Genomic DNA, 19,436 nt, shown 5'->3' on the forward strand with positions numbered 1-19,436 from the left:
CACTTGGGAGGGGACACGGATGTATAGCCACATGGTGGCCCGGGGGTGGGGGGCCCTCTGGGCTTGGCTTCCTGGTTTGGGGGGACTGGCGTGTAGCCTGTCACAGGCAAGGACGGGGGGAGCCCGGGTGCAGGCCGGGGTCTGTACCCCACGTTTCCACAGCCCACGCTCATGAGCTGGGGTCCCATAACCCTTGGTTTTACCCATGTCTCAGAGAGACCATCCCAGAGGCAGGGCCAGGGAGCAGCCGCAGGGCCCAAGGGCCGGCCAGACCCTGGGAGGCCCTGTTGGCCTCTCTCCATGGCAGAGACGGGGCCCGAATGCTGGCTTTTCAGGGACGGGAGGCCAATTTCAGCACAAGCGTTCAGGGCCAGCGGCCACCACGGTCTGTCCTGCCCGGTCTGGCTCCACTGGCAGGAGCGGGGATGCGGTAGAGGGGCAGAGCGGCCTTGGCCTTGCAGAGGTGGAGGAGATCGGCTGCGGTCAGGGCTGTGGCGGTGAGGACATTGTGGGGGGGGTCGGGTCTCGGCCACAGTGCCTGGCCTTGGCGGTCCCGGTTGTCACCGGTCTCCGAGTGTATCCTGAACTGGAGGCTTTGCCTTTCTTGACTGTTTTTTTTTTAAATTCTTTATTTTTTTAATGTTTATTTATTTTTAGAGAGAGAGAGACAGACAGACAGACAGACAGAACACGAGCAGGGGAGGGGCAGAGAGAGACTGAGACAGAATCTGAAGCAGCTCCAGCCTCCGAGCTGTCAGCACAGAGCCCGATGCGGGGCTCGAACTCACAAGCTGTGAGATCATGACCTGAGCTGAAGTCGGATGCTTAGCCGACTGAGCCACCCAGGCGCCCCTCAGTTGTTTTTGAAGGATCATTTTTAGTGCAGGATTTACTTATTTACGTATTTGGGTTTTATCTGTTTATTTGAATGTTCCAGAAAAAGCCCTGTGATCCAGCCTCTCCGGACTTGGTGTCTGGGCTGCCGGCATGGGAAGGGGAGGGACTGGGGGGTTCACATGGGGAGGGTCCTGAGCCTGGGACCCTGCCCCCTGTCGCTCAGCTCCCACCGAGCTCTTGGGAGGTGAGGCCTGACGGGAGGCTGGTTGCTCGAGGATGCTGATGTGATGGGGTGTGAAGGGGAGCACAGAGCCAGCTGGGGCTTCGGGGTGGCTTTGGGGTGCAGATGGGCAGGGGAGGCCCGGGGGGTGTGGGGGTGGGAGCATTCAGGGAGCCTGCTGGGGCCCCGAGCAGGAGGAAGTGTAGCGGATGGCGGCGGGGGGCGGGGGCGGCAGAGGAAGGCGGGAGCACATGTGGGAGCACCGCCGTGGCTGGGGAAGGTGGGCTCAGCACAGGGAGTGTGCTTCCTGCTGTGACCTCTCCCGGGCTGAGCAGGTGCCCAGAGCCCCCAGCGCCCAGGAGGCCCTGCCCTGGGGGGTCAGGTGAGTGTCTGCGGGGCTGCCTTGGGCCTCTCCGTGGGCTTGCCTGTGGTGGCAGGGCTGGGGCAGGGTCCCTGGGCTCCCGAGTGCGAGCGCTGACGGGGTGCCGGGCCCCACTTGGGAGGGGTGCCCGCTTCCCTGGGGGTCGGGATCCTCTGACCTTGTCCCGTTCCTCTGATGGCTTCCGGCACCTTCCCTCGGTCCCAGTGCAGACTGTCTGTGGCCCGGGGGGAGTGGGAGGTGGTCAGGCTGGGACAGGGCAGGGAGCAGCCCCCGCCCTGCTCCGCCAGCCTCGTGACCTGGAAGGGCAGCTGTGTGCGGGCCGACGTCCGGGCCCCCCGTGTGTTTGTGTGGCATCGAGGAGGGGGCCTGACGCCGTCTGGGAGAATGGCAGGAAGCTTCTAATGGCCGTCATGATTGCTCAGAGACCCACTAAGCGGCACTTGTGACCCGGAGGTGACCGAAAAGGAAAAGTGCTGGCTGGGTGGGGCGCGTTGCCTGGTGACCGGGGGGCTTCCCCGGGTCCACATGGCTCCCCTCTGCGTGCGTCCCCAGGGCAGCCTGGCGCCGACCCCCCTCTGCCGTCGGGGTGCCAGATTCCTGCCCAGCGGCTCTCGCAAGTCCCCGTCTTTCCCAGTCAGGTGCAGATTCTGCCTAGACCCCCTGAGGCCCTGGGTCCTGGCTCCCCCTCGTCAAAGGCGGGCCTGAGTGTGAAGGTGGGTGTCTGGCCTGACCCTGACATGCACCCACCTAGGAATGCGGTGCCGAGAATACGTTCTGTGGTTCCCCGATCTAACTCTGTCCGTATAGGGCTGGGCTCCGGCCATCTGAGGAGGCCACAGGATGCAGAGGCAGGGCCCGAGCAGGTGCTGGGAGCCGCACCGGAAGGGGTTCTGCGGTCCTCGCAGTTCTGGTTCCTTTGTTGCAGGACTTCTCAGAGCATTTAACATGCTAATGTGCCCTGAGGATTCCTGAGACAGACCGTAGTGTTCCCAACCAATTCTTTCTTTGAAAAGAAAGGAGGAAGACACAACAAAGTCGAAACAATAAGCAGGGTCCTTAAAGCAGGCCCTGGGAAACACCGACGCAGCTGATCCACTGGACAGACGTCTGTGCGGGGCCGACGCGGTGCCCGGCGCTGCTCTCAGGCAGAGGCTCCTGGGGCTGCTGTCCTGGGGCAGGTGGACACGCGGGAAAGCTCACAAGCAATGCTGTGCGGGCCGGTGAGACGCGCTCTGGAGAACGCGGAGGCGGGGAAGGGACCGCAGGCGGGGCGGGGCAGGGCGGGCCTTGGAACGGCTCAGATTTACTCCCTGGAGGCCAGAGGTGTCCAGTCTAGGTGCGCGTGGGGGTCCTTCCTTCGTCCGCTGACTTGTGGCCGCGTCAGCCCCCTCCTGCCTCCTCCCTGCCTGTGTCACCTCCTCTCTCCTAGCAGGGCCTGCCCTGCTCCGAGTGGGCTCGGGCCCTACCTTGGTCACACCCGCAAACACTCTGTTTCCAAGCGGGGTCGCTTTCTGAGGTCCCGGGGCCCTTGTAAGGACAGGGAGCCAGGGCAGGGTCTGAGTGGGGCAGGGACACGGTCTGCTGTGGAGGGCAGAGGCAAAGTCGAGGAGCCACCTCGGGGCTGGCCCTGGGGGATCAGGGAGCATGGTGAGAAGGGGTCGGGCTCTGGGTGCGGGGACAGTGGGAACTGGGTCTGGAAGCCGTGGCCGTGGCTGGGGGCCCAGGACCTCGGAGCCCTCCGGACCCCCGTGTGAGCCCAGAGTGCGTGGGACAGCCGTGCCCTTGACTCTGAGCAGACCCTCAGAGATGACCGGGTCCTGGGGAGGACACTGTGGAGTGACCATCCGGAGCTTTCTCCACGGGCTTCCCGCCCCATCTTGGTCACTCATGCCTTCTTGCTGCCCGGGGGATGCCGGGGCAGCTAGAAAAAATCTGTGGCCTGTGAGGGCTTCATTCAGTAGGGGAGGGACTGACATGGTTCGTTGTCACAGGAGCCCAGGACGGGCTGTGGGGCTGGCCGGGGGACGGAAGCCCAGGCTGCTGACTGCCTGGCAGGCTGGCCCTATAGCTCTCCCTCCCGGGACGGCCGCCGCCTCCTCTGGGCCCCGCTGGTGGGGGCGTTAGGGAAGGAGCAGCCGGGGGGCAGCCGCGAGGCCTGGGGACGGCCGCCCTCTGCTTTCCTGCCTTGCCGCTCACTTTTCCGTTTCCGTTCTGGACGCGTGTCAGCCCGCGCCCAGTGTGGGAATTTGGAGAGCTGGCGTCCTGGCCCTCCTGTCCTCCATGTGGACGTAAGCGCCCACAGGGTCGCTAGGGGTGGGCACGCTGTCCTGCTCTGACCCCCCCACCCCCACCCCCAGGTCTCTCGCACCCGGTCACACGCAGCCCCGCACGGTGCACACGCGTGCCCTGGGCCAGCATGCTGTCCACCCAGGCCAGCTGGCCTGCCTCGCGGCCTCACACACGCGCCCGTGCATGCGAGTGTGCTCACACTCCCACATGCGTGTGCACACAATCCCGTGCTCACGTGGATGGTCTCACACGTGCTGACACGCTCACCCTGAGACAGGCGCACACACGTGTGCTGTGTGCTCACACACGCACAAATGCGCCTGCACACACGTGCTCGTGCTCACATGCACGCGCATGCACCCGTGCTGCTCACCGGTGTGAGCACTGCACGCCCACGGGGTATGCTCGCACCCGTACTCGCAGCCCCCGGCACTCACGCTGACCGCGCGCTCCTCCCCCGGGCCTCCAGCACAGGCCTGTGGCGGGCGCGTGCCCACGGCGGCGCCCGTGGAGTCCCCAGGCCCCAGGGCAGGCACTGGCTCGGTTCTTCCTCCGGAGCTTGGAGCTGGAGTGCCTCCCTCCCCGCCGCGAGCGTCCGGGATGGGCGGAGGTTGGGGTGGGGGCCCGTGGTCCTGGCCTCTAGCCCCCAGCCGGCAGGTTTGGGGACAGACCGCGGACAGAGAGACGGAGGGGGAGGGGGGACTCAGGGCCTGTCCTGTCCCCTGGGCTGCCGGGGAAGCGCCTCTCTCCCGCAGCCCCCCTTTGCTGTGAGGTGGGCACTGTGGTTCCCACACCTGGCCGCCCCGTGGCTTTGCTGGATGAGCTGAGGACCGCCCTGAGCCACGGCGCTGATCCACCTGCCCTGCGGGGCGACCCAGGGCCAGTGTCGTCCTCGCTGTCACCCCCTTTGTCAGCGCTCTTCCCCCACCCAGGGTTGTTCGAACCCCTAAGTGCCTCCCTCGATGGCAGATGGAGGTGCTTTGCGCCGGGTCCAGCCCTGACTCCCCTGGCCTCCAGGGCCGGTTGCTGGAGAAATGTTGGGGACAGGCGTGTCCTCCTGGGGTTCCACCGTGCTGTGTGTGCCCCGCAGTCCTGGGAGCCTTTCCTGGGCACTTGGCTGCGTCTCACAGACCCTCCCTCCGGCTGGCCTGGCGGGCTTTGGCCACAGGCAGGACGCTGCCGGGTGCTGGTGTCACTGCTATCCTTGCTAAGGCTGGGAGCTGGGGACCAGCCGTCATCGGATTGATCGGCTGCATTTGGGGTGGCCTACCCGAGCTTTCCTTGAGCCTGGCCCACACTGGGAGCCCACGTGGGCGGTTTTATTGAGCCCCCACGTCCACCACGTGTCTCGGTGGGGGGCTGATCCCAGGTTCCAACCTTGGAGCTGCGGCCCAGAGAGCCCCCTTCCAGGCTCCGTCCTGAAGAAGCTGAGGATTCAGCACTGAGCATGCGCAGGGTGCAGGGAGGGGCTGAGGTCGCCTGCAGGTCTGCTCAGGATGTGACCTCAGACCCATCCCATGGACAGGCGTGCCCCTCCTCCGGGGACGCCGTGGGGGAGCTGGCGGAGGGATGGGGCTCCCCTGCTCCTGGCTCAGCCCTCGCTGCGGAGAGAGGACAGAAGCCAGAGGCGTCCGCAGGGGATGTGCGCAGGAGGCCGGCGGCCGGAGTCAGCGGGGTCACAGGCGGGGCACTGCGTCCTGGGTCTGAGTTGGTCCCTCCGGCCCCGGCCTCCTCCAGCTGCAGAACGCACGTAGGGTCTCCGGGCCGCTTCGGCAGAGGGGCCCAGGGAGGGGCTCATTCCCAGCGCTGGCCTGGAGAAGGCCGACGTTCGCCACCCACGGCTGGTGACCTTGGCCGCGTGCTCAGAGCCTGCGGGTGGGTGGCCCGGCAGGACCAGGAGAAACTCGCCAGCCTGGATCACACCTGTCCCGCCTGAGGCCACTCTACTGTCCAGCAGAGGAAGGGAAGAGGAGGGGCCGTGGGCTCGACGGAGGGGCCCTTCTGGGGGCCAGGCCTGGGCCTGCGTGCGGGAACCCAGCCACGGTGGAGGGGCGGGCCCCGCGTGGAGGGGGCGGGGCCGGTGCGGAGGAGGGGTGGCCCTCCACCGGGCAGGTGGCCTGGCAGGTACTGCGCCTGCTGCACACATGGGGAGTTCCAGCCAAGAGCACCTGTTCCTTGCCTCCCACCTCGAGAGAAAGTGGCGCTAAGATGCCACGGAAGATGTCCACACGTGCCGCCCTCACCCTGGGGACTGCGCTCCCGGGATCTGCCAGCCTGCCGACTGGACGCCCCTCAGGGCTCTGCCAGCCTGAGGATATGGGCAGAGCCTCCCTCTTTTCCCCCAGAGCCAAGGCCTGGTCCGGGGAGGGGCTGGAACGCTCGGTGAACCGTCACCGTCCTCGAACCTCCAGCCCGCACTCTGTACACCAGAGCGGTGTTCCCCCTTTTCTCCTCAGATCGTGGGCGAGGAGACCGGTTCAGCCCTGGCAGCTGCTGCGGGTAGCGTGTGCGGCTTCAGGCTCAGGCAGTGGTGTGGAGGGGACCCTTGGTCGTGTGAACGTCGCTAAGAATGTTGTATTCGATGTGTGCAAGTTGTGGAGCTTGACAGGACTTTCTGACCCACTGGCTAATATCAGACCGGAGCTTGAACGCCTGTGCACAACACCCAAGCCGCCTGCCTTGCCCGCTAAGGCATCTGGGCTGTGGGGCGGTGTGTGCACGGTGGTTCCTGGGGGGCTTCTCCAGCCACGCGGGACTCCCCCGGCTCGGCCCTCCCTCTGCCTGCTTGGCCCTCAGAGAACAGAGCCACCCAGTGGCAGCAGACCCGTGGGTCCCGTGGGCCTGGGTCACCTCTGCCTGCCCTGGCATTTCTCACTCTCTCGGGGCAACTGGTTCCTTCCAGGGCCCCTGAGGGTCCTGTGGGCACAGTCCTGGCCCCCCTGACAGCCTGAGGGGGCGTCCCCAAGCCGAGCCTCTGTCGCGACCCCGGACCGTAGTAGGAATTCATAAAATTCATTTAAAAAAATGAGCTAATGTTGGGGCGCCTGGGTGGCTCAGTCAGTTAAGCATTCGACTTTGGCTCATGATCTCACTGTTTGTGGGTTTCGAGCCCTGGTTCAGGCTCTGCACTAACAGTGTGGATGGAACCTGCTAGGTATTCTCTCTCTCAAAATAAATAAATAAACCGGGGCACCTGGGTGGCTCAGTCGGTTAAGCGTCCAACTTTGGCTCAGGACATGATCTCTCGGTTCATGGGTTCGAGCCCCATGTCGGGCTCTGTGCTGACAGCTCAGAGCCTGGAGCCTGTTTCCGATTCTGTGTCTCCCTCTCTCTCTGCCCCTCCCCTGTTCATGCTCTGTCTCTCTCTGTCTCAAAAATAAAAATACACGTTAAAAAAAAATTAAAAAAAAAATAAAAAAATGAACTAACGTGAAGCGTAAAACACATCTGTTCCTTGGAAATCCCTAAGTCATTTTGCAAGGCATCCGTCCAGCCTTCAGTAACAGCCATGCGTCGAGTTTTCACGTGTTTTGTTTCCAGGTTTCTTACTCGGTCCTTCTTCCTATCTACCTGTTCCTTTCCCACACAGGGAGCCTCCCTCTTCCTTGTGCGGGTGTCAAACATGCTCATTTGAAAGCCAGGCTCTGGCTCCTGTGCTCTGTTCGCCTGGGGGGGGTGGGGGGGGCAGTTCTTCAGTGTTTGCTTGTGCGACCTCTTCCCTCAGCTGCCGGGGTGGGGGGGGTTCCTTGGGGGGGCCTGTCCCCTTGGACAGGGGCGGGTCCTCAGCCAAGCCTGCAGCCTTCCTTTCAGTGGGGGGCTGTTCCCCTGCTGGCCCGGACTCCTTCCCCACCTCCTCAAGAAAGTGTGGGGGGGTGTTGCAGGCTCTGGTGGTGTTGGGCCAGTGCATGACCCAAGACAGAACAGAGCTGGACCCTGATCTGGTGGCAGGGTTGGGACTGCAGGCCCGGGAACCCCCTCCCCCCCGCCAGCCAAGGTTCAAGGGCTCGGGCTTCAAGACGTAGTCTGGGCTTTGCTGTCTGTGGTGAGGATCTGGGTCCCATCCAGCTCCAGGCCTGGCCTTATGGGGAGACTTCAGGGACCGTCCCCAGGGTCGCTGGTGGCTGGGCTGGGGCTGCCCCTAGGCTGTGGCCCCTTCTCACACACCTTCTCTCCTCTCTCCACAGCCCGGTGCAGCGCTGGCTTCTGTTTTAACGGCGGTCACTGCGCGCCCAGCTCAGTCCAGCTGTGCCGCTGTCCCCGAGGGTTCCAGGGTCCCCGCTGTCAGTACGGTGAGTGGACGGCTGGGCATTCTCTCAGCCCCTCACCCTGCTCCCTGCGGCTCATCTGAAGTTGTTGGGAGGAGGGGGGACCCTGAGACCCCCTTCCACCACCGATGCCTCCACACCCCTTCCTCTTAGAGCCTGTCCAGTTGTGGCCTCCCCTGGAGAGATGGGCAGGGACCTGTCGGGCTACGGGGCGGCCAGGAAGCGGCCCGTCCCAGGGTCTGCAAACGGCATTCCTGCCTTGCTGGAGGCTCCTGCATCCCCAAAGATGGGGGACAGCCAGGGTCCTATCGGAGGCGACTGGTTCAGTAAAACTGGGCACGGCTGTAAAGTGACGTGTCACGAAAACCCAGCCACGCTACACGCTGTTAAATAGCAGAAACTCAACGGAGCGAATTTCAGAGATCGAATTGGCTTTAGGAATCGATTCATGAACCGGGCAGAATCCCATATAACAAGGGGGAGGGGAGCTCCCGGGGGCTACAGAAAGGAAAGGTTTTTAAAGAGAGAGAGAAAGGGCAGGAAAAAGGAAATTGTCAGCCAAGAACCCTGGCTGCAGGCAAGGGGGGCCTCCTAAGGGGAGCGGAATCTACCGGTTTGCTTCCTTGTGCCAACCAGGGTTCCCGCGATGACCGCTTATGGGTGATGACCACCCCCCCACCCCCGGGGCTTTGAGCTGCAGTCAGGTTGGGTCTTGGGTCGTAAACTACGTGGTGCCATTTTGGGGGCCTGCGGTTTTCCTTTTAACAACGTGCCGTCGGGGTGCTGGGAGGGGGGCTGGGTCTTGGAGCAGACGTGCGGGTGACGGGGTTTCTGTAAGGAAAGTGAGTACAAGTGCGTGAAAACGTGTCACAGGAACCCCCGCAGGCATTCATCCTAATCTCTCTGTGAGATCAGCGAGAGCTCCCCTCTCTGGGGTTTCCTGCTCGGTCTGCGGTGCCTTCATTGAACGTGTAGCTTTCCGGGTCCTGTCGCAACGGGGCGCAGAGCCACGGCCGCCGGGGGAAGTGAAATACTCCCGACGGCTTCCGGTGCTTTGAACTTGCTCCTGGTGAGCGGCTGGGGGCTTCTTTCAGGGCGTTCGTCCTGCACCATGCTTCAATGCTTCGGATGCCCAGCGGGCAACCAGGGGGAGGGTGGGCATCAGGAAATTGCAGGGAGCAGGAGGCTCTCTGTTTATAGAGGAGACCCGGCCCTCTCTCTGGTCCCTGCATGTTCACGTGTGATGGCCCCCCTGCTGTCCCCAGCATGGGCTGAGGGTAGGGGTCCTGGGGAGACAGGTGCCGGTAGCTGAGGGTGCTGACCATTGCACAAGCTGGCGGGTTGGTGGCTTTTCTGATACCCTCTGTTAGCTGGAAGGTTCTCTGCTCAGCCAGCTCCTCAGTCCCGCTGCTTCATGGGCTCTGTGTGCCGGGAGGACCGATGCCTGGGCCAGGGAGTGAGGCCCGCTGTCTCTCAAGCCCTCTGGGTGCTGGGGGGCCTGCCCTGTGCCCTCTAGGACCCTGAGCCCCTCTGTGGGCTGTGACCCCCCGCCCCAGGCAGGCTGGAGAAAGAGACACATCTTGGTCCCGGGGTGAGCTGGCTTTGGGGCCGTTGCTGGGTCAGGGATGTGACTTACCAAGTCGGCAGCACGGATGCTCTGTGGTCCCTGCCGCGGGGGGAGGGCAGTGAGGGGATGCTGGAGTGTGGCCTGTCTTTGGTCACGTCCTCCAGGAAGCAGCTGGGGACACCTGCCCTGACCCCCTCAGGGCCGGCCTTCCTCCCATGCCCTGCTTCCTGTCAGCCATCAGCCACCCCCGCTCCTGGCCTGACTCTGTCCAGGTGGCCAGCTCCGAGTCTCGAGGGCTGGTGCTGTCTCTGATGAGCAGCCTCCCCCACCCAGAGACCCTGACACTTGGCCTCACGGGGCCAGGGGTGGGGGGCATGAGGCCTGCAGAGGCAGAATGGGGAGGGAGCATCAAGTGGGGGGAGCTCAGCGTCAGCAAGTGACCCTGTGTCCATGGGAGGGGGCCTGTCTGGCCAGGACACGTGCTCGGTGGGCTCAGATCCACACACGGGGTCTTAGGGAGGGGGGAGCCGTGCTCACATGCCTTGTCCTCTAGCTTCCGGGCCTGGGCTCTAGGCTTGGCTTTGCCTCCAGAGCAGCCCCCACTCCCCGCGTTCACATCAGGGGGCCTCTCTGGGCCTGGAGACTTGAGCCGTCTCACCGAACCCTCAGTTTATCCACTTGGTGGAAGAGGAAACCGGGATCAGGGAGGCCACGTAGCTGGTCACGTCTCAGCAGAGCTGGGGCAATGGGTGCCTGGAAACTTCCACCGTCTTCCCGCACCAGGCTTCAGTGGGGCCCCGTCAAGACCTGCTTTGGAGAGAGAGGGGCAGATCTCCAAGTCCCCACCCTGCCGTGTACACCCTGTGACCAGCCCGAGTCCTCTGGGGTAGGTCGGCTTTCCGGGAGTGGCTGGTCAGGGGTGGGACAGATGTGGCTTTCAAGAAGCAGCAGGTCCAGCTGGAGGGCAGCTGCTGGGCTGCCTCATGAGGCGCCGTCTCCTAGAAGAGAGGCTGGGTGTGCAGAGCCAGCTATGCAGGGCTGGGTGAGGGCTGGGTGTGAGGGCGTGCAGGCTGGGTGTGCAAGGCTGGGTGTGCAGGGGTGGTGGGCAGGCTGGGTGTGGTGCAGGGCTGGGGGTGTAGTGCTGGGTGTGCACAGGTGGGTGTATAGGGCTGGGCGTGCAAGGCTGGGTGTGCACAGGTGGGTGTATAGGGCTGGGTGTGTAAAGCTGGGTATGCATAGATGGGTGTGTACGGCTGGGTGTGCATAGGTGGGTGTGCAGCGCTGGGTGTGCCCAGGTGGGTGTGTGGGGCTGGGCGTGCAAGGCTTGGTGTGCCCAGGTAGGTGTGTGGGGCTGGCCGTGTAAAGCTGGGTGCACACAGGTGGGTGCGTAGGGCTGGGTGTGCGAGGCTGGGTGTGCACGGTGGGTGTGCAGGGCCAGGTGGAAGGGCTGGGCCGCCTGCAGGGACAGCCGTTGTCTGTGCTGCTGCCCAAACGTCCACCAGCACCACCTTCCAGTCTCTCCTCCGTCCGGATGAGGCAGACCTGAGCCTCAGCACAGTTGGCAATATTTAACCAACCCCCCAGTTATAATTGCTTCCAGTTTTGAAAATAAAAGCCATATTTTTTCTGGTTCCCCCAAATTCTTTCGTTTGAACAAAAGAGAGGGGGGAGGAAAGGACCCAGCTGTGTGAATGGTGGAGCGTGGAGGGGGCGGGGCCCTAGGAAGAGCCCTCCCCCGCCCGCCCCCTCTCCCTGGGGCTGGGGGCCTCGGGGCCCCCGGTGGCTTAGCCCCTTTGTTCCACCTCCACCCGCCCCCATCCCCCCTCCGGAAGGCGGAAGGCTTTCTGCAGGAGCCAGGGGACACAAAGGGGGCCTGTGCGGGCAGAGCCCGGGGCGTGGGGCGGGGTGTGGGGGGCTGGGCCCCGGGCACCCGCAGCAGAGCCCCCACCCCACCCGGCCCAGGCCCTCCGCCGCCAGGGCCAGCTTCGTGTCCCGTAGGTGGGCCAGTGTGACCGCGCACAGCATCCTGGACCCCAGTCACTCCTGTTGGGTGGGGATCAAATGGTGTTTCGTGCAAGGCCCAGGTGCCAGCGCAGGTGAGGCACAGGGCGTCTCCGTGGAAGAGGCTTGTGGTGGGGGCGGTGCTCTCTCCCCCCAGAGGCCCGGTCTGCTGGGCGTGAGGGCCTGAGGGTAGATGACCGGCTGGCTGGGGACTGTCCCTTGTTCCTGCGGTAACTGCATGCACAGCGTGCCTGAGCTTCCGGACGGTGCTGCTCACATGTGGGCCCTCTGGTAGGGACACCCCCCCAGGACTGGGGGCCTCCCCGCCCTGGGGGTGAGCTGCATGTCAGCAGAGCAGGGCCAGTAGCTGTCCCTTGTTGGGCTCCGGGGGCCCTGCAGATCCACCAGGAATGTTCTCACCAGCAGAAAACACGGCTTTGTCCCACCCCTGCACCCGGCTCACAAGCGCGTGCTCCTGAGTGAGCCAGTACCTGCCGGTGACGCGAGTGCTTCCTGGCCCCGGGCATGGGGTCTTAAGGAAAAAACAGGCAAGAAACACATACATTTAGGGACACAGCTTGCTTTTGCACTGGGCGTCGTGACCGAGCCGCTGGTCATTTCTTGTGACTTGATCTCACTTGACCTCTTGGGTAAGAAGCAGACTGAGAACTCAGGCTTGGGTTATCTCTAGGTACCTTCTGGGTCCAAGAAGCTTTGGCTTTTGTTCCCTTCTGGGCCTCAGTTTCTTCACCTGTAAAATGGGTGGGTTGGGCAGGTCTCTGAGGCAGTTCTGGGACTCTGGCTCTCGGGTCCAGCTGACCGATCAGGGCATCAGCACCGAGGCCCAACAGAGCGCAGCCCGGAGCGCTTCCTGGAGGAAGAGGGCCTGTGGGCTGGGGAAGGTTTGGGGAGGTGCAGGTGGTTCAGGGTGGGCTTTCCAGGTGGAAGATAGGCTGGAGCAGAGGCACAGAGAGGAGACAGTGAGCCAGCTTGGCCTGGAGGGCCGGGGGGGGGGGGGGGCCGCAGGAGGGTCAGCCTGGAACCCTCAGGGCCCTTAGCCTCCCTCTCTGAGCTGGCGGAAGACCTGCTTCCCAGGGCCACCTGGCAGGTGCCCCTGGGGACCTAGTGTGATCTGTTGCTCTGCCCTCACACCAACCCAGCAGGGAGAGACGTCAGCGGTCCTGCCTGGAGCCTCTGCACCCTGACAGTCTGCCTTCTGAGCAGGAAGCCAGCGGATGGGAGACCCCAGAGGCGGCTGTGCAGGGAAACAGAGCGGCAGGAACAGGCTGCTGCCCCGAGGGTGGGGGGCAGGAGGCAGGCCTCAAGGGCGACTCTGTTTCTAAATTGGGATGACTGATCAACAGGGAGGAAGCAGGCCCTCCCAGGCCACCCTTCTGTGCTGCCCACTGTGTCTGAGGGTGGGAGACCGACCCCCGGCCCGAGGTCCAGACACCATCAAGGGCTGCTCCTGGCCAACCGCTGTGACCAGCTCATCGAGGGGCCAGCGCTGCCCTCCTCGGAGGGGCTGGGGCCCTGGGTCAGGGTTGTCTCGTTTTGGAGGGCACGGCCCGCAGAGGCCAGGTTCCAGGACCTCTGTGGTCCTGCCACCTGCCACGGGGTTGCTGTCCTGAGGCCGGCAGCCACAGTGGCCCTACGCTGGCCCGATTCCCTCGGAGGCAGCTCAGCCACTGTCCTGTGGGCGTGGCCTCGGGTTAACCTGTCCTGACCTGCCTCTGACCTTGGTCCTGGGCCACGGTTGTGGGTTCCCTGCGCCGTTCCCTGCACCAGCCGTGTGGGGTGGCAGGGCCATTTGAGTCGTGCTGGCTGTCAGTGTGAGGTTGCTTTCTGAGCCCAGGAGTTGGGGGCGTCCCCTGTGGGCACCTGGCACCTTTCGCCTAAGCCGGGGACACACCTTGGCTTCCCTGGGAGGCTGCCCTCAGGCTCTAGCCTTTGAGGAGCTGGGTCCAGTTTCTGGGTCATGAGAAAACCCAGACACGTGGGGGCCTGCCGTGCGTGGCTCTCCTCCGGCTGCAGGCGGCCCGCTCTGCCCTGCTTCCCCCCACCCCGGGTGGGCGGACTGGCCGTGGGCTTTGTCTTCTCCATGCACACCTGCTTTAGCTGCACCAAGCCCCTCCCTCGAAGAGAGTTCCCGAAATTTCCAGAGCCCCAGTTCCCTGCAGGAGGTGGCCCTGGGCGTCTGCCCAGTGACTCTTGCTTCCTGGCACTGGGGGTGTGGGGGAGGGGAGCCCTGCAGCCCCTGGGAGGGGAGGCCTGCTGGCTCAAATGCAGGGGTGGGTAGTGGCATCGACTCTGCCCTCTGGCCTCGGTCCCGCTGCCCTTGACAGTCGGCTGGGCCATGGGTGGTCACTGCGGGTCCATCCCGCACTCGGGCCGGGCCGCATCCCTGCAGGGCCGTGTGTCTGCAGACGGTGTCTGCTCCGGGACAGTGGAGACCAACCACGTGCAGAATCGAACAGGTCTTTCAAAGCGGCTGACTCTGGGAGGGGTGTTCGTGTTCATACAGTGAATCACTTAACTACCAGGTCGGCCACCTCCTCCCCCCCCCCCCCCCCCCCCCCCCGCCCGCCCTGCTCCAGCCAACCACAAAGGCGCCTCTGTCTTTTGGGATGACTGTGGCCTCCAGGCAGGCCTCGTGCCCAGTGGGGCTGTGGGCCCCTCCCAGGGCTGACTTCAGAGTCGGGTGGTCTTATGGTATAATTATAGCCGAGAGCCACAGGGCAACTCTCCTGGGGGTGGGCCGTGAGCTCGCCCCGGCTGGGCATTTGCTGAGTGGGCATCTCGATGGCCCCCGCCCACATGGGGCCTACCGTCCAGGCAGGGTCGAGGCTCAGATAAGAGGACACGGCCTCCGCGCCTCCCCTCCCTGTGCTGCCCCAGGCTACAATCCCTGCCTCATCCTCATGGGTGGTCTCCTGAAAGGAGCCTGTGAACCTGCCCTTTGCCCGCCTCGGCCACACTGCCCTGGCCCTCCCTCCCCAGGGTTGGCCCAGACTTTTCCGTGGAGTGCTCTTCCCTTACAAGGGCGGTCCTGGGGCGTACCCTGCGTGGGCTGGATGCTCGTCCCGTTTTATAGATGGGAACACTGAGCCCTGTCACTTCCTGAGTTTTTGGGGTCTGTGGTGACTCAGTGTAAACAGCCTCTTGCACCAACCAGGGCAGGACCGGATGCTCCTGGGGGCCCCCCACTGACTGGGGTTGAGGGACCCTGGGTGGTGTCTGGGGGTCTGTGCAGTACGGGTACCCCATGTGGGTCCCCAGACTGTCGTCACCTTGGAATTGACAGACTCTACTGCAGGAACTCCCTCCTGCATGTTTGGGGCCAAGGGGCCTCTCCCGGGCCTCTGGAAACTTTTCCCCGGGGGTCCACTGGACTGTAGAGCCTGGCAGCTGCCCGCTGGCCAGGAAGCAGCAGTGCCCGATGGTACGGCACCCAGCTGGCCAGGGTTGATGGCTTGGCGCTTTCTATCTGGACAGAGGAAGGGCTGGGCCGAGCTGAGCTGGGCAGGCTGCTGTCCCCCGGCCCTCAGGGACCCTGCTCCGTACAGAGGCTGCCCCTTGCCCTCCTGCACCCTTGGGTCCTTCAGACCGTCGCTGCCTCGGGCTTTCTCCGCCAGTAGAGGGGAGCAGAGCTGGGGAGGCCTCCGTGGTGGGCCCAGGCGGGTGCCCACTCCAGGAGGGGTGGAAAGATGGGCTTTCAGGTCGGGACAGTTAGCTGGAGGGGCCCGGGGATGCTAGTGTGAGATGGGGGGTGGTCCTTGCATTTGGGGAGCTCTCAGGCTGGACACGAGAGAGACCGTCTCCGCACAGGTGAGGATGGGCACCTGTGAAAGGAACTTGCGTAGGAAGCCATGGGGGTCCTCCCTCCACCCCCCCGTGAGGACCCCCCATGCAGGAAGGGGCACCTCCCGAGTGAGCTCCCCGCCGTGCTGGGCCCCTTCTCGCTGCCCCAGAAATCTGCCCCTGTGGGGGCTTCTGTGGCTCGGCAGAGGCTTTGGGGTCTGAATTCCTACGGAGTTCCTGCCTCGTGCAGCCCTGCGCTCAGGAGCCCTTTCTGGGCCTGGTGCTGCCTCCTTAGCGGTTGGGCCCCTCGGCCGCCACGTCCCTGTCTGCAATCCCAGCAGTGCCCCGAGACTGTGGGGGGAAGGGCCTGGGCGGTGAGCACAGCAGATCCGGGTGAGTCCGGACCCCCGGCTATTTTCAGGGCTCTTGGAGAGCGCCTCAGCCTCCTGTCTACCCCATCCCCCAGCGCTGGCCGCCCACCTGCCAAGCGCTGGCCGCCCAGCGCTGTTCCGGGGGCAAATTCCAGGAAATGTGCTGATTGCTCGTTTTCAGGATTCCTGGGGCTCGTGCCTGCCTCCCCATCTCGGCAGGATAATTAACGAGGGGTCTGCAAGCAGGGAGCTGGCCTCGGCATCCCGGAATCTGCTCGCGGGTCTTGGCGGCTCCAGGCATTCCAGAGCAGGGCCTGGCCCTCTGTGCCCGGGTCGAAGTGGGGCCTGGGCAGCATCGCGCAGAGCCAGGCCAGCTGACAACAGGGCAGCTACCGCAGGAGGAGGGGGTGGTGGCCAAGGGTGCCGACGTCCTGCCAGACCGGCCTCCGGCCGCACGGGAGTCCCTGCCCCTGTCAGCCTCTCTGGCCAGCATCTCCGCTGGGAGCCCCGGGTACCGGGGAGGTCACCCCGCCATTTGGGGCCAGGGCGAGATGAACCTGTGCATTAGCCTTCCGTTGTGGGGCCCTCTACAGCCAGCCCCGCACTCAGAGGTCTCTGGAGGGAGGAGGCCGCATCCCCACCGAGCCCCGTGCTGCTGCCCGTCCTGCTGTGGGCTGGGTTTCTGCAGAGCCAGTCTCGAGGCCAGTCCGGAGCAGGACGGAGTGCAGGCGCCCCACGCGTCCGTCCGTGCTCTCCCCAGTGGATGTGGCCGCCTTGACTTGGGGACTCTCGACCCTGAGCCAACTACAGTACGTGTTGGTGGGTGCGGGCCTGTGAGCCCCTGGGGCAGAGAAGCCCGGCGGACCTGTGGCCACTTGGTTTAACTGGGAATTTGGGAAGATTCTTGGACACTGCACACCCGGGCGCTTAGCCCCAGCTCCCAGCTGGGGATTACGTCCCGGACTCGGTGGCCCCACAGACAGAAGGAGTGCCCCCGCCTTCACTCTTCCAGCCCCCTGGGGCAGCCCAACGCCCCCCGGCATGGCCCTGGCTGTCAGACGGGCTGGCTCTGCGCTCATCCTTCCCTTCCCAAGGCCTGGCGGGGCCTTGTCTGCTCAGGGGAAAGGAAGGGCGAGTTTTGGCAAACCTGTGACATGACTTGTTTGTCAGGAAAGGCGAGCTCACACCTTGTCCTGCAAGCATCACCCTCCTAGCCAGGTGGGCGCGGCCACACGTCCCCATTTGCGCTGCGGCTGCGTCCTGGTGGGCACGCAGGGCGGACGGCTCTGCCCGATGCTGGCTAGGTTTGGGCGCCTGTTGCAAGCTAGGCGAGACGGCCTCTGGAGAAGGGCCAGCGGTTTGTGTGAGCGCTGAGGCCGCTGGGCCTTTCTGTTCTCCCCAGGGACTCGGGATCCAGTACCGGGGACCCGGATTCGCCCTGGAAGTCAGAGTGGCCGGGCTGGGAGCTGAGGTCTCCTGAGCGCCTCCTTCAGGGCCTTGGGCACAGGCCGGTGGGCCCAGCCCCAGAATTCTGGCTCCCTGTCCTGGTTTCCCTCACCTGCTGGGGACCGCCATCACTTTAGGGTCTCTGTGCCTGTGCCCAGTGCTGGCCTGTTCACCCCCAGCCCTCTCTGGCTGGAGTTGCCCCCCTCCGGGGCTGTCTTCCGGACTGAGGGTGGGGTCTGGCCGCGTCCAGGACAGATCCCCACCTCCCCGGAGCTGCTGCCTTCCAGGGCGGGCATCTCTGGCCACTCCCGGGTTGATGAGGACCCCTTAGAAGGGTGGGAGGTGGTCCTGGGGAGGAGGTGGCCGGGATGGGGTGGCTGGCCCTGGCACAGTCCTTGGCACTGGGCACCAGACGCATGCAAGGACCTCTCCCTCCAGGCCCCAGGGGGAGAACTCGTCCACTGGTGGGCACGTCTGGAACTCACACAGCCTGTCCCTAATTTGAGCTGCACACGAGGTCACCGCCCTCGGGACGGCCCTGCAGAGGCTATGGGACTAGGGAGCCGGGATGTGATACTCTGCCGGGTGCTCACACTGCTCCGTGAGTCCCCTGACATCGACACAGCCCCCACCTCACTTTGTAGGTGGGGACACTGAGGTTCGCGGGGGGTGGTGTTCAGAGGCAGCGACTGTCCCCCTGTCTGTCTTTCCTCGGGGTCACTGGGTGCAGGGCTGAGCTGGGCAGCCTGTTCGTTGCTTGGCTGAGCTGTGGTGCCAGGCGTGGACACGGGATGGGTGCAGGCCGTGCTGGCCACTCTGCCCACAGCCTCCCGGGCCCTCCCATCTCCTGTGTCCTGGGAGCACAGGGTTGGCTGAGCCCCCGCGTTCTGGTCTGAGGGGGAAGGTGCCAAGGTTTCTGGCCCTTGGGTGTGTGGGATTGGGAGATGCCCCACCTTGGCCCGGCCGGCCCCGGATGCACCTGCTGGGCCCAGAGCTGTCACAAAGAGCCTGGCGAGTCCACCTGGGAAGCCTCAGGAGATCCTGCAAGGAGGGTCTTGGGCAGTGTGGCCCCCGTGGCTTGGGGGCCCAGGCTGGCTACCTCCGCTAGCCCTTGGAGGCCACAGACACTCTGCTCCCCGCGGGCGTGGCCAGAGCACATGTGGACGGCATCGGGGCCCAGCCTGTGTCATTTCCTGTTTCCCAGCTGCAGCCAGGCTGGGGCACTGGGGGTGGCCCGGGTGGGGCTGCAGAAGGCACCTGTCCCGCTCCCGGCGGTGAGTGTCGACGAGCTGAACCTGCCCGTTTCCGAGGCCAGGCTCCAGGAAGGGGGCAGTCGGGCCCTCAGCCTTGCACAGCTGCCTGGGCCCGCCTGGCTGTCCCAGAGCAGGAGTGTCTCCCCGGGCGGGTGGGGACTTGGATCCCCTCAGAGGCTTCGGGATGGTGCTTGTGCTGGGAGGCTGCCTTGACCCGCGAACTCAGGGATCGGAGGCAGCCGGACACTGGCCCCAGCCCCTCCTTTCACAGGTTGGACTGTGTTCTGAAGCATGTGTGGCTGCGGCGCCTCCCTGTGTGTTCTGGAGGGCAGGCGCCAGGCCGGGGCCCTGCTGGGCTCTCTGTGGGCTGTGTGAATGAATGAATGAATGAATGAATGAATGAACAGACGAGTGAATGAACGAATGAACAAATGAATGAATGAACGAATGAATGAATGATATGGGTGATCTGGCTCTGTGGGCTATGTGAATGAATTAATGAATGAACGAATGAATGAATGAACAAACGAATGACTGAATGATATGTGTGATCTGGCTCTCTGTGGGCTGTGTGAATGAGTGAATGAACGAACGAACGAATAAATGAACAAATGAATGAATGAATGAATGATATGGGTGATCTGGCTCTCTGTGGGCTGTGTGAATGAATGAATGAATGAATGAACGAATGAGTGATACAGGTGATCTGTAGCCAGGCCCACCTGCAAACCTTCCAGCAACCTGTTCCTTTCCTTGGGACGCGCTGGGGTGGGCAGCTCTCCGGGTGCTTGGAAGGTGTTGGGGGCCCTGAGGGGTGGTGGGTGGGGTGGGGTTCCTGCCAGGAAGACGTTACCTTGGGGGCCCCGGCACCCAGGCCTGGTGGGACTTGAGGCCAGGCAGCCGGCCCTGTGCACCCAGCGGTGTGCCCCCGGGCTTCACCCCACGCCAGGCAGATGTCCACAGAAGGCCACGTCGTGTCCCAAACCATCGTCCATGTTGACCTC

At 64.3% G+C, this 19,436-nt stretch overlaps 1 protein-coding gene across 2 annotated transcripts in view; it reads left to right on the forward strand.

Moving 5' to 3' along the window:
* Positions 1 to 19,436, forward strand: part of MEGF6 (multiple EGF like domains 6) — an 88,586-nt gene that overhangs the window by 9,938 nt on the left and 59,212 nt on the right. For both annotated transcript variants that reach the window (XM_078452526.2, XM_078452527.2), the window contains exon 4: positions 7,913 to 8,017. In XM_078452526.2, the coding sequence (XP_078308652.2) occupies positions 7,913 to 8,017 (105 nt within the window). The remainder of the gene's footprint in view (positions 1 to 7,912; positions 8,018 to 19,436) is intronic.

The sequence above is a fragment of the Panthera onca genome, chromosome C1 (genome assembly GCF_046562875.1).
Source record: "Panthera onca isolate mPanOnc1 chromosome C1, mPanOnc1 haplotype 2, whole genome shotgun sequence".
NCBI classification, from domain to species: domain Eukaryota; kingdom Metazoa; phylum Chordata; class Mammalia; order Carnivora; family Felidae; genus Panthera; species Panthera onca.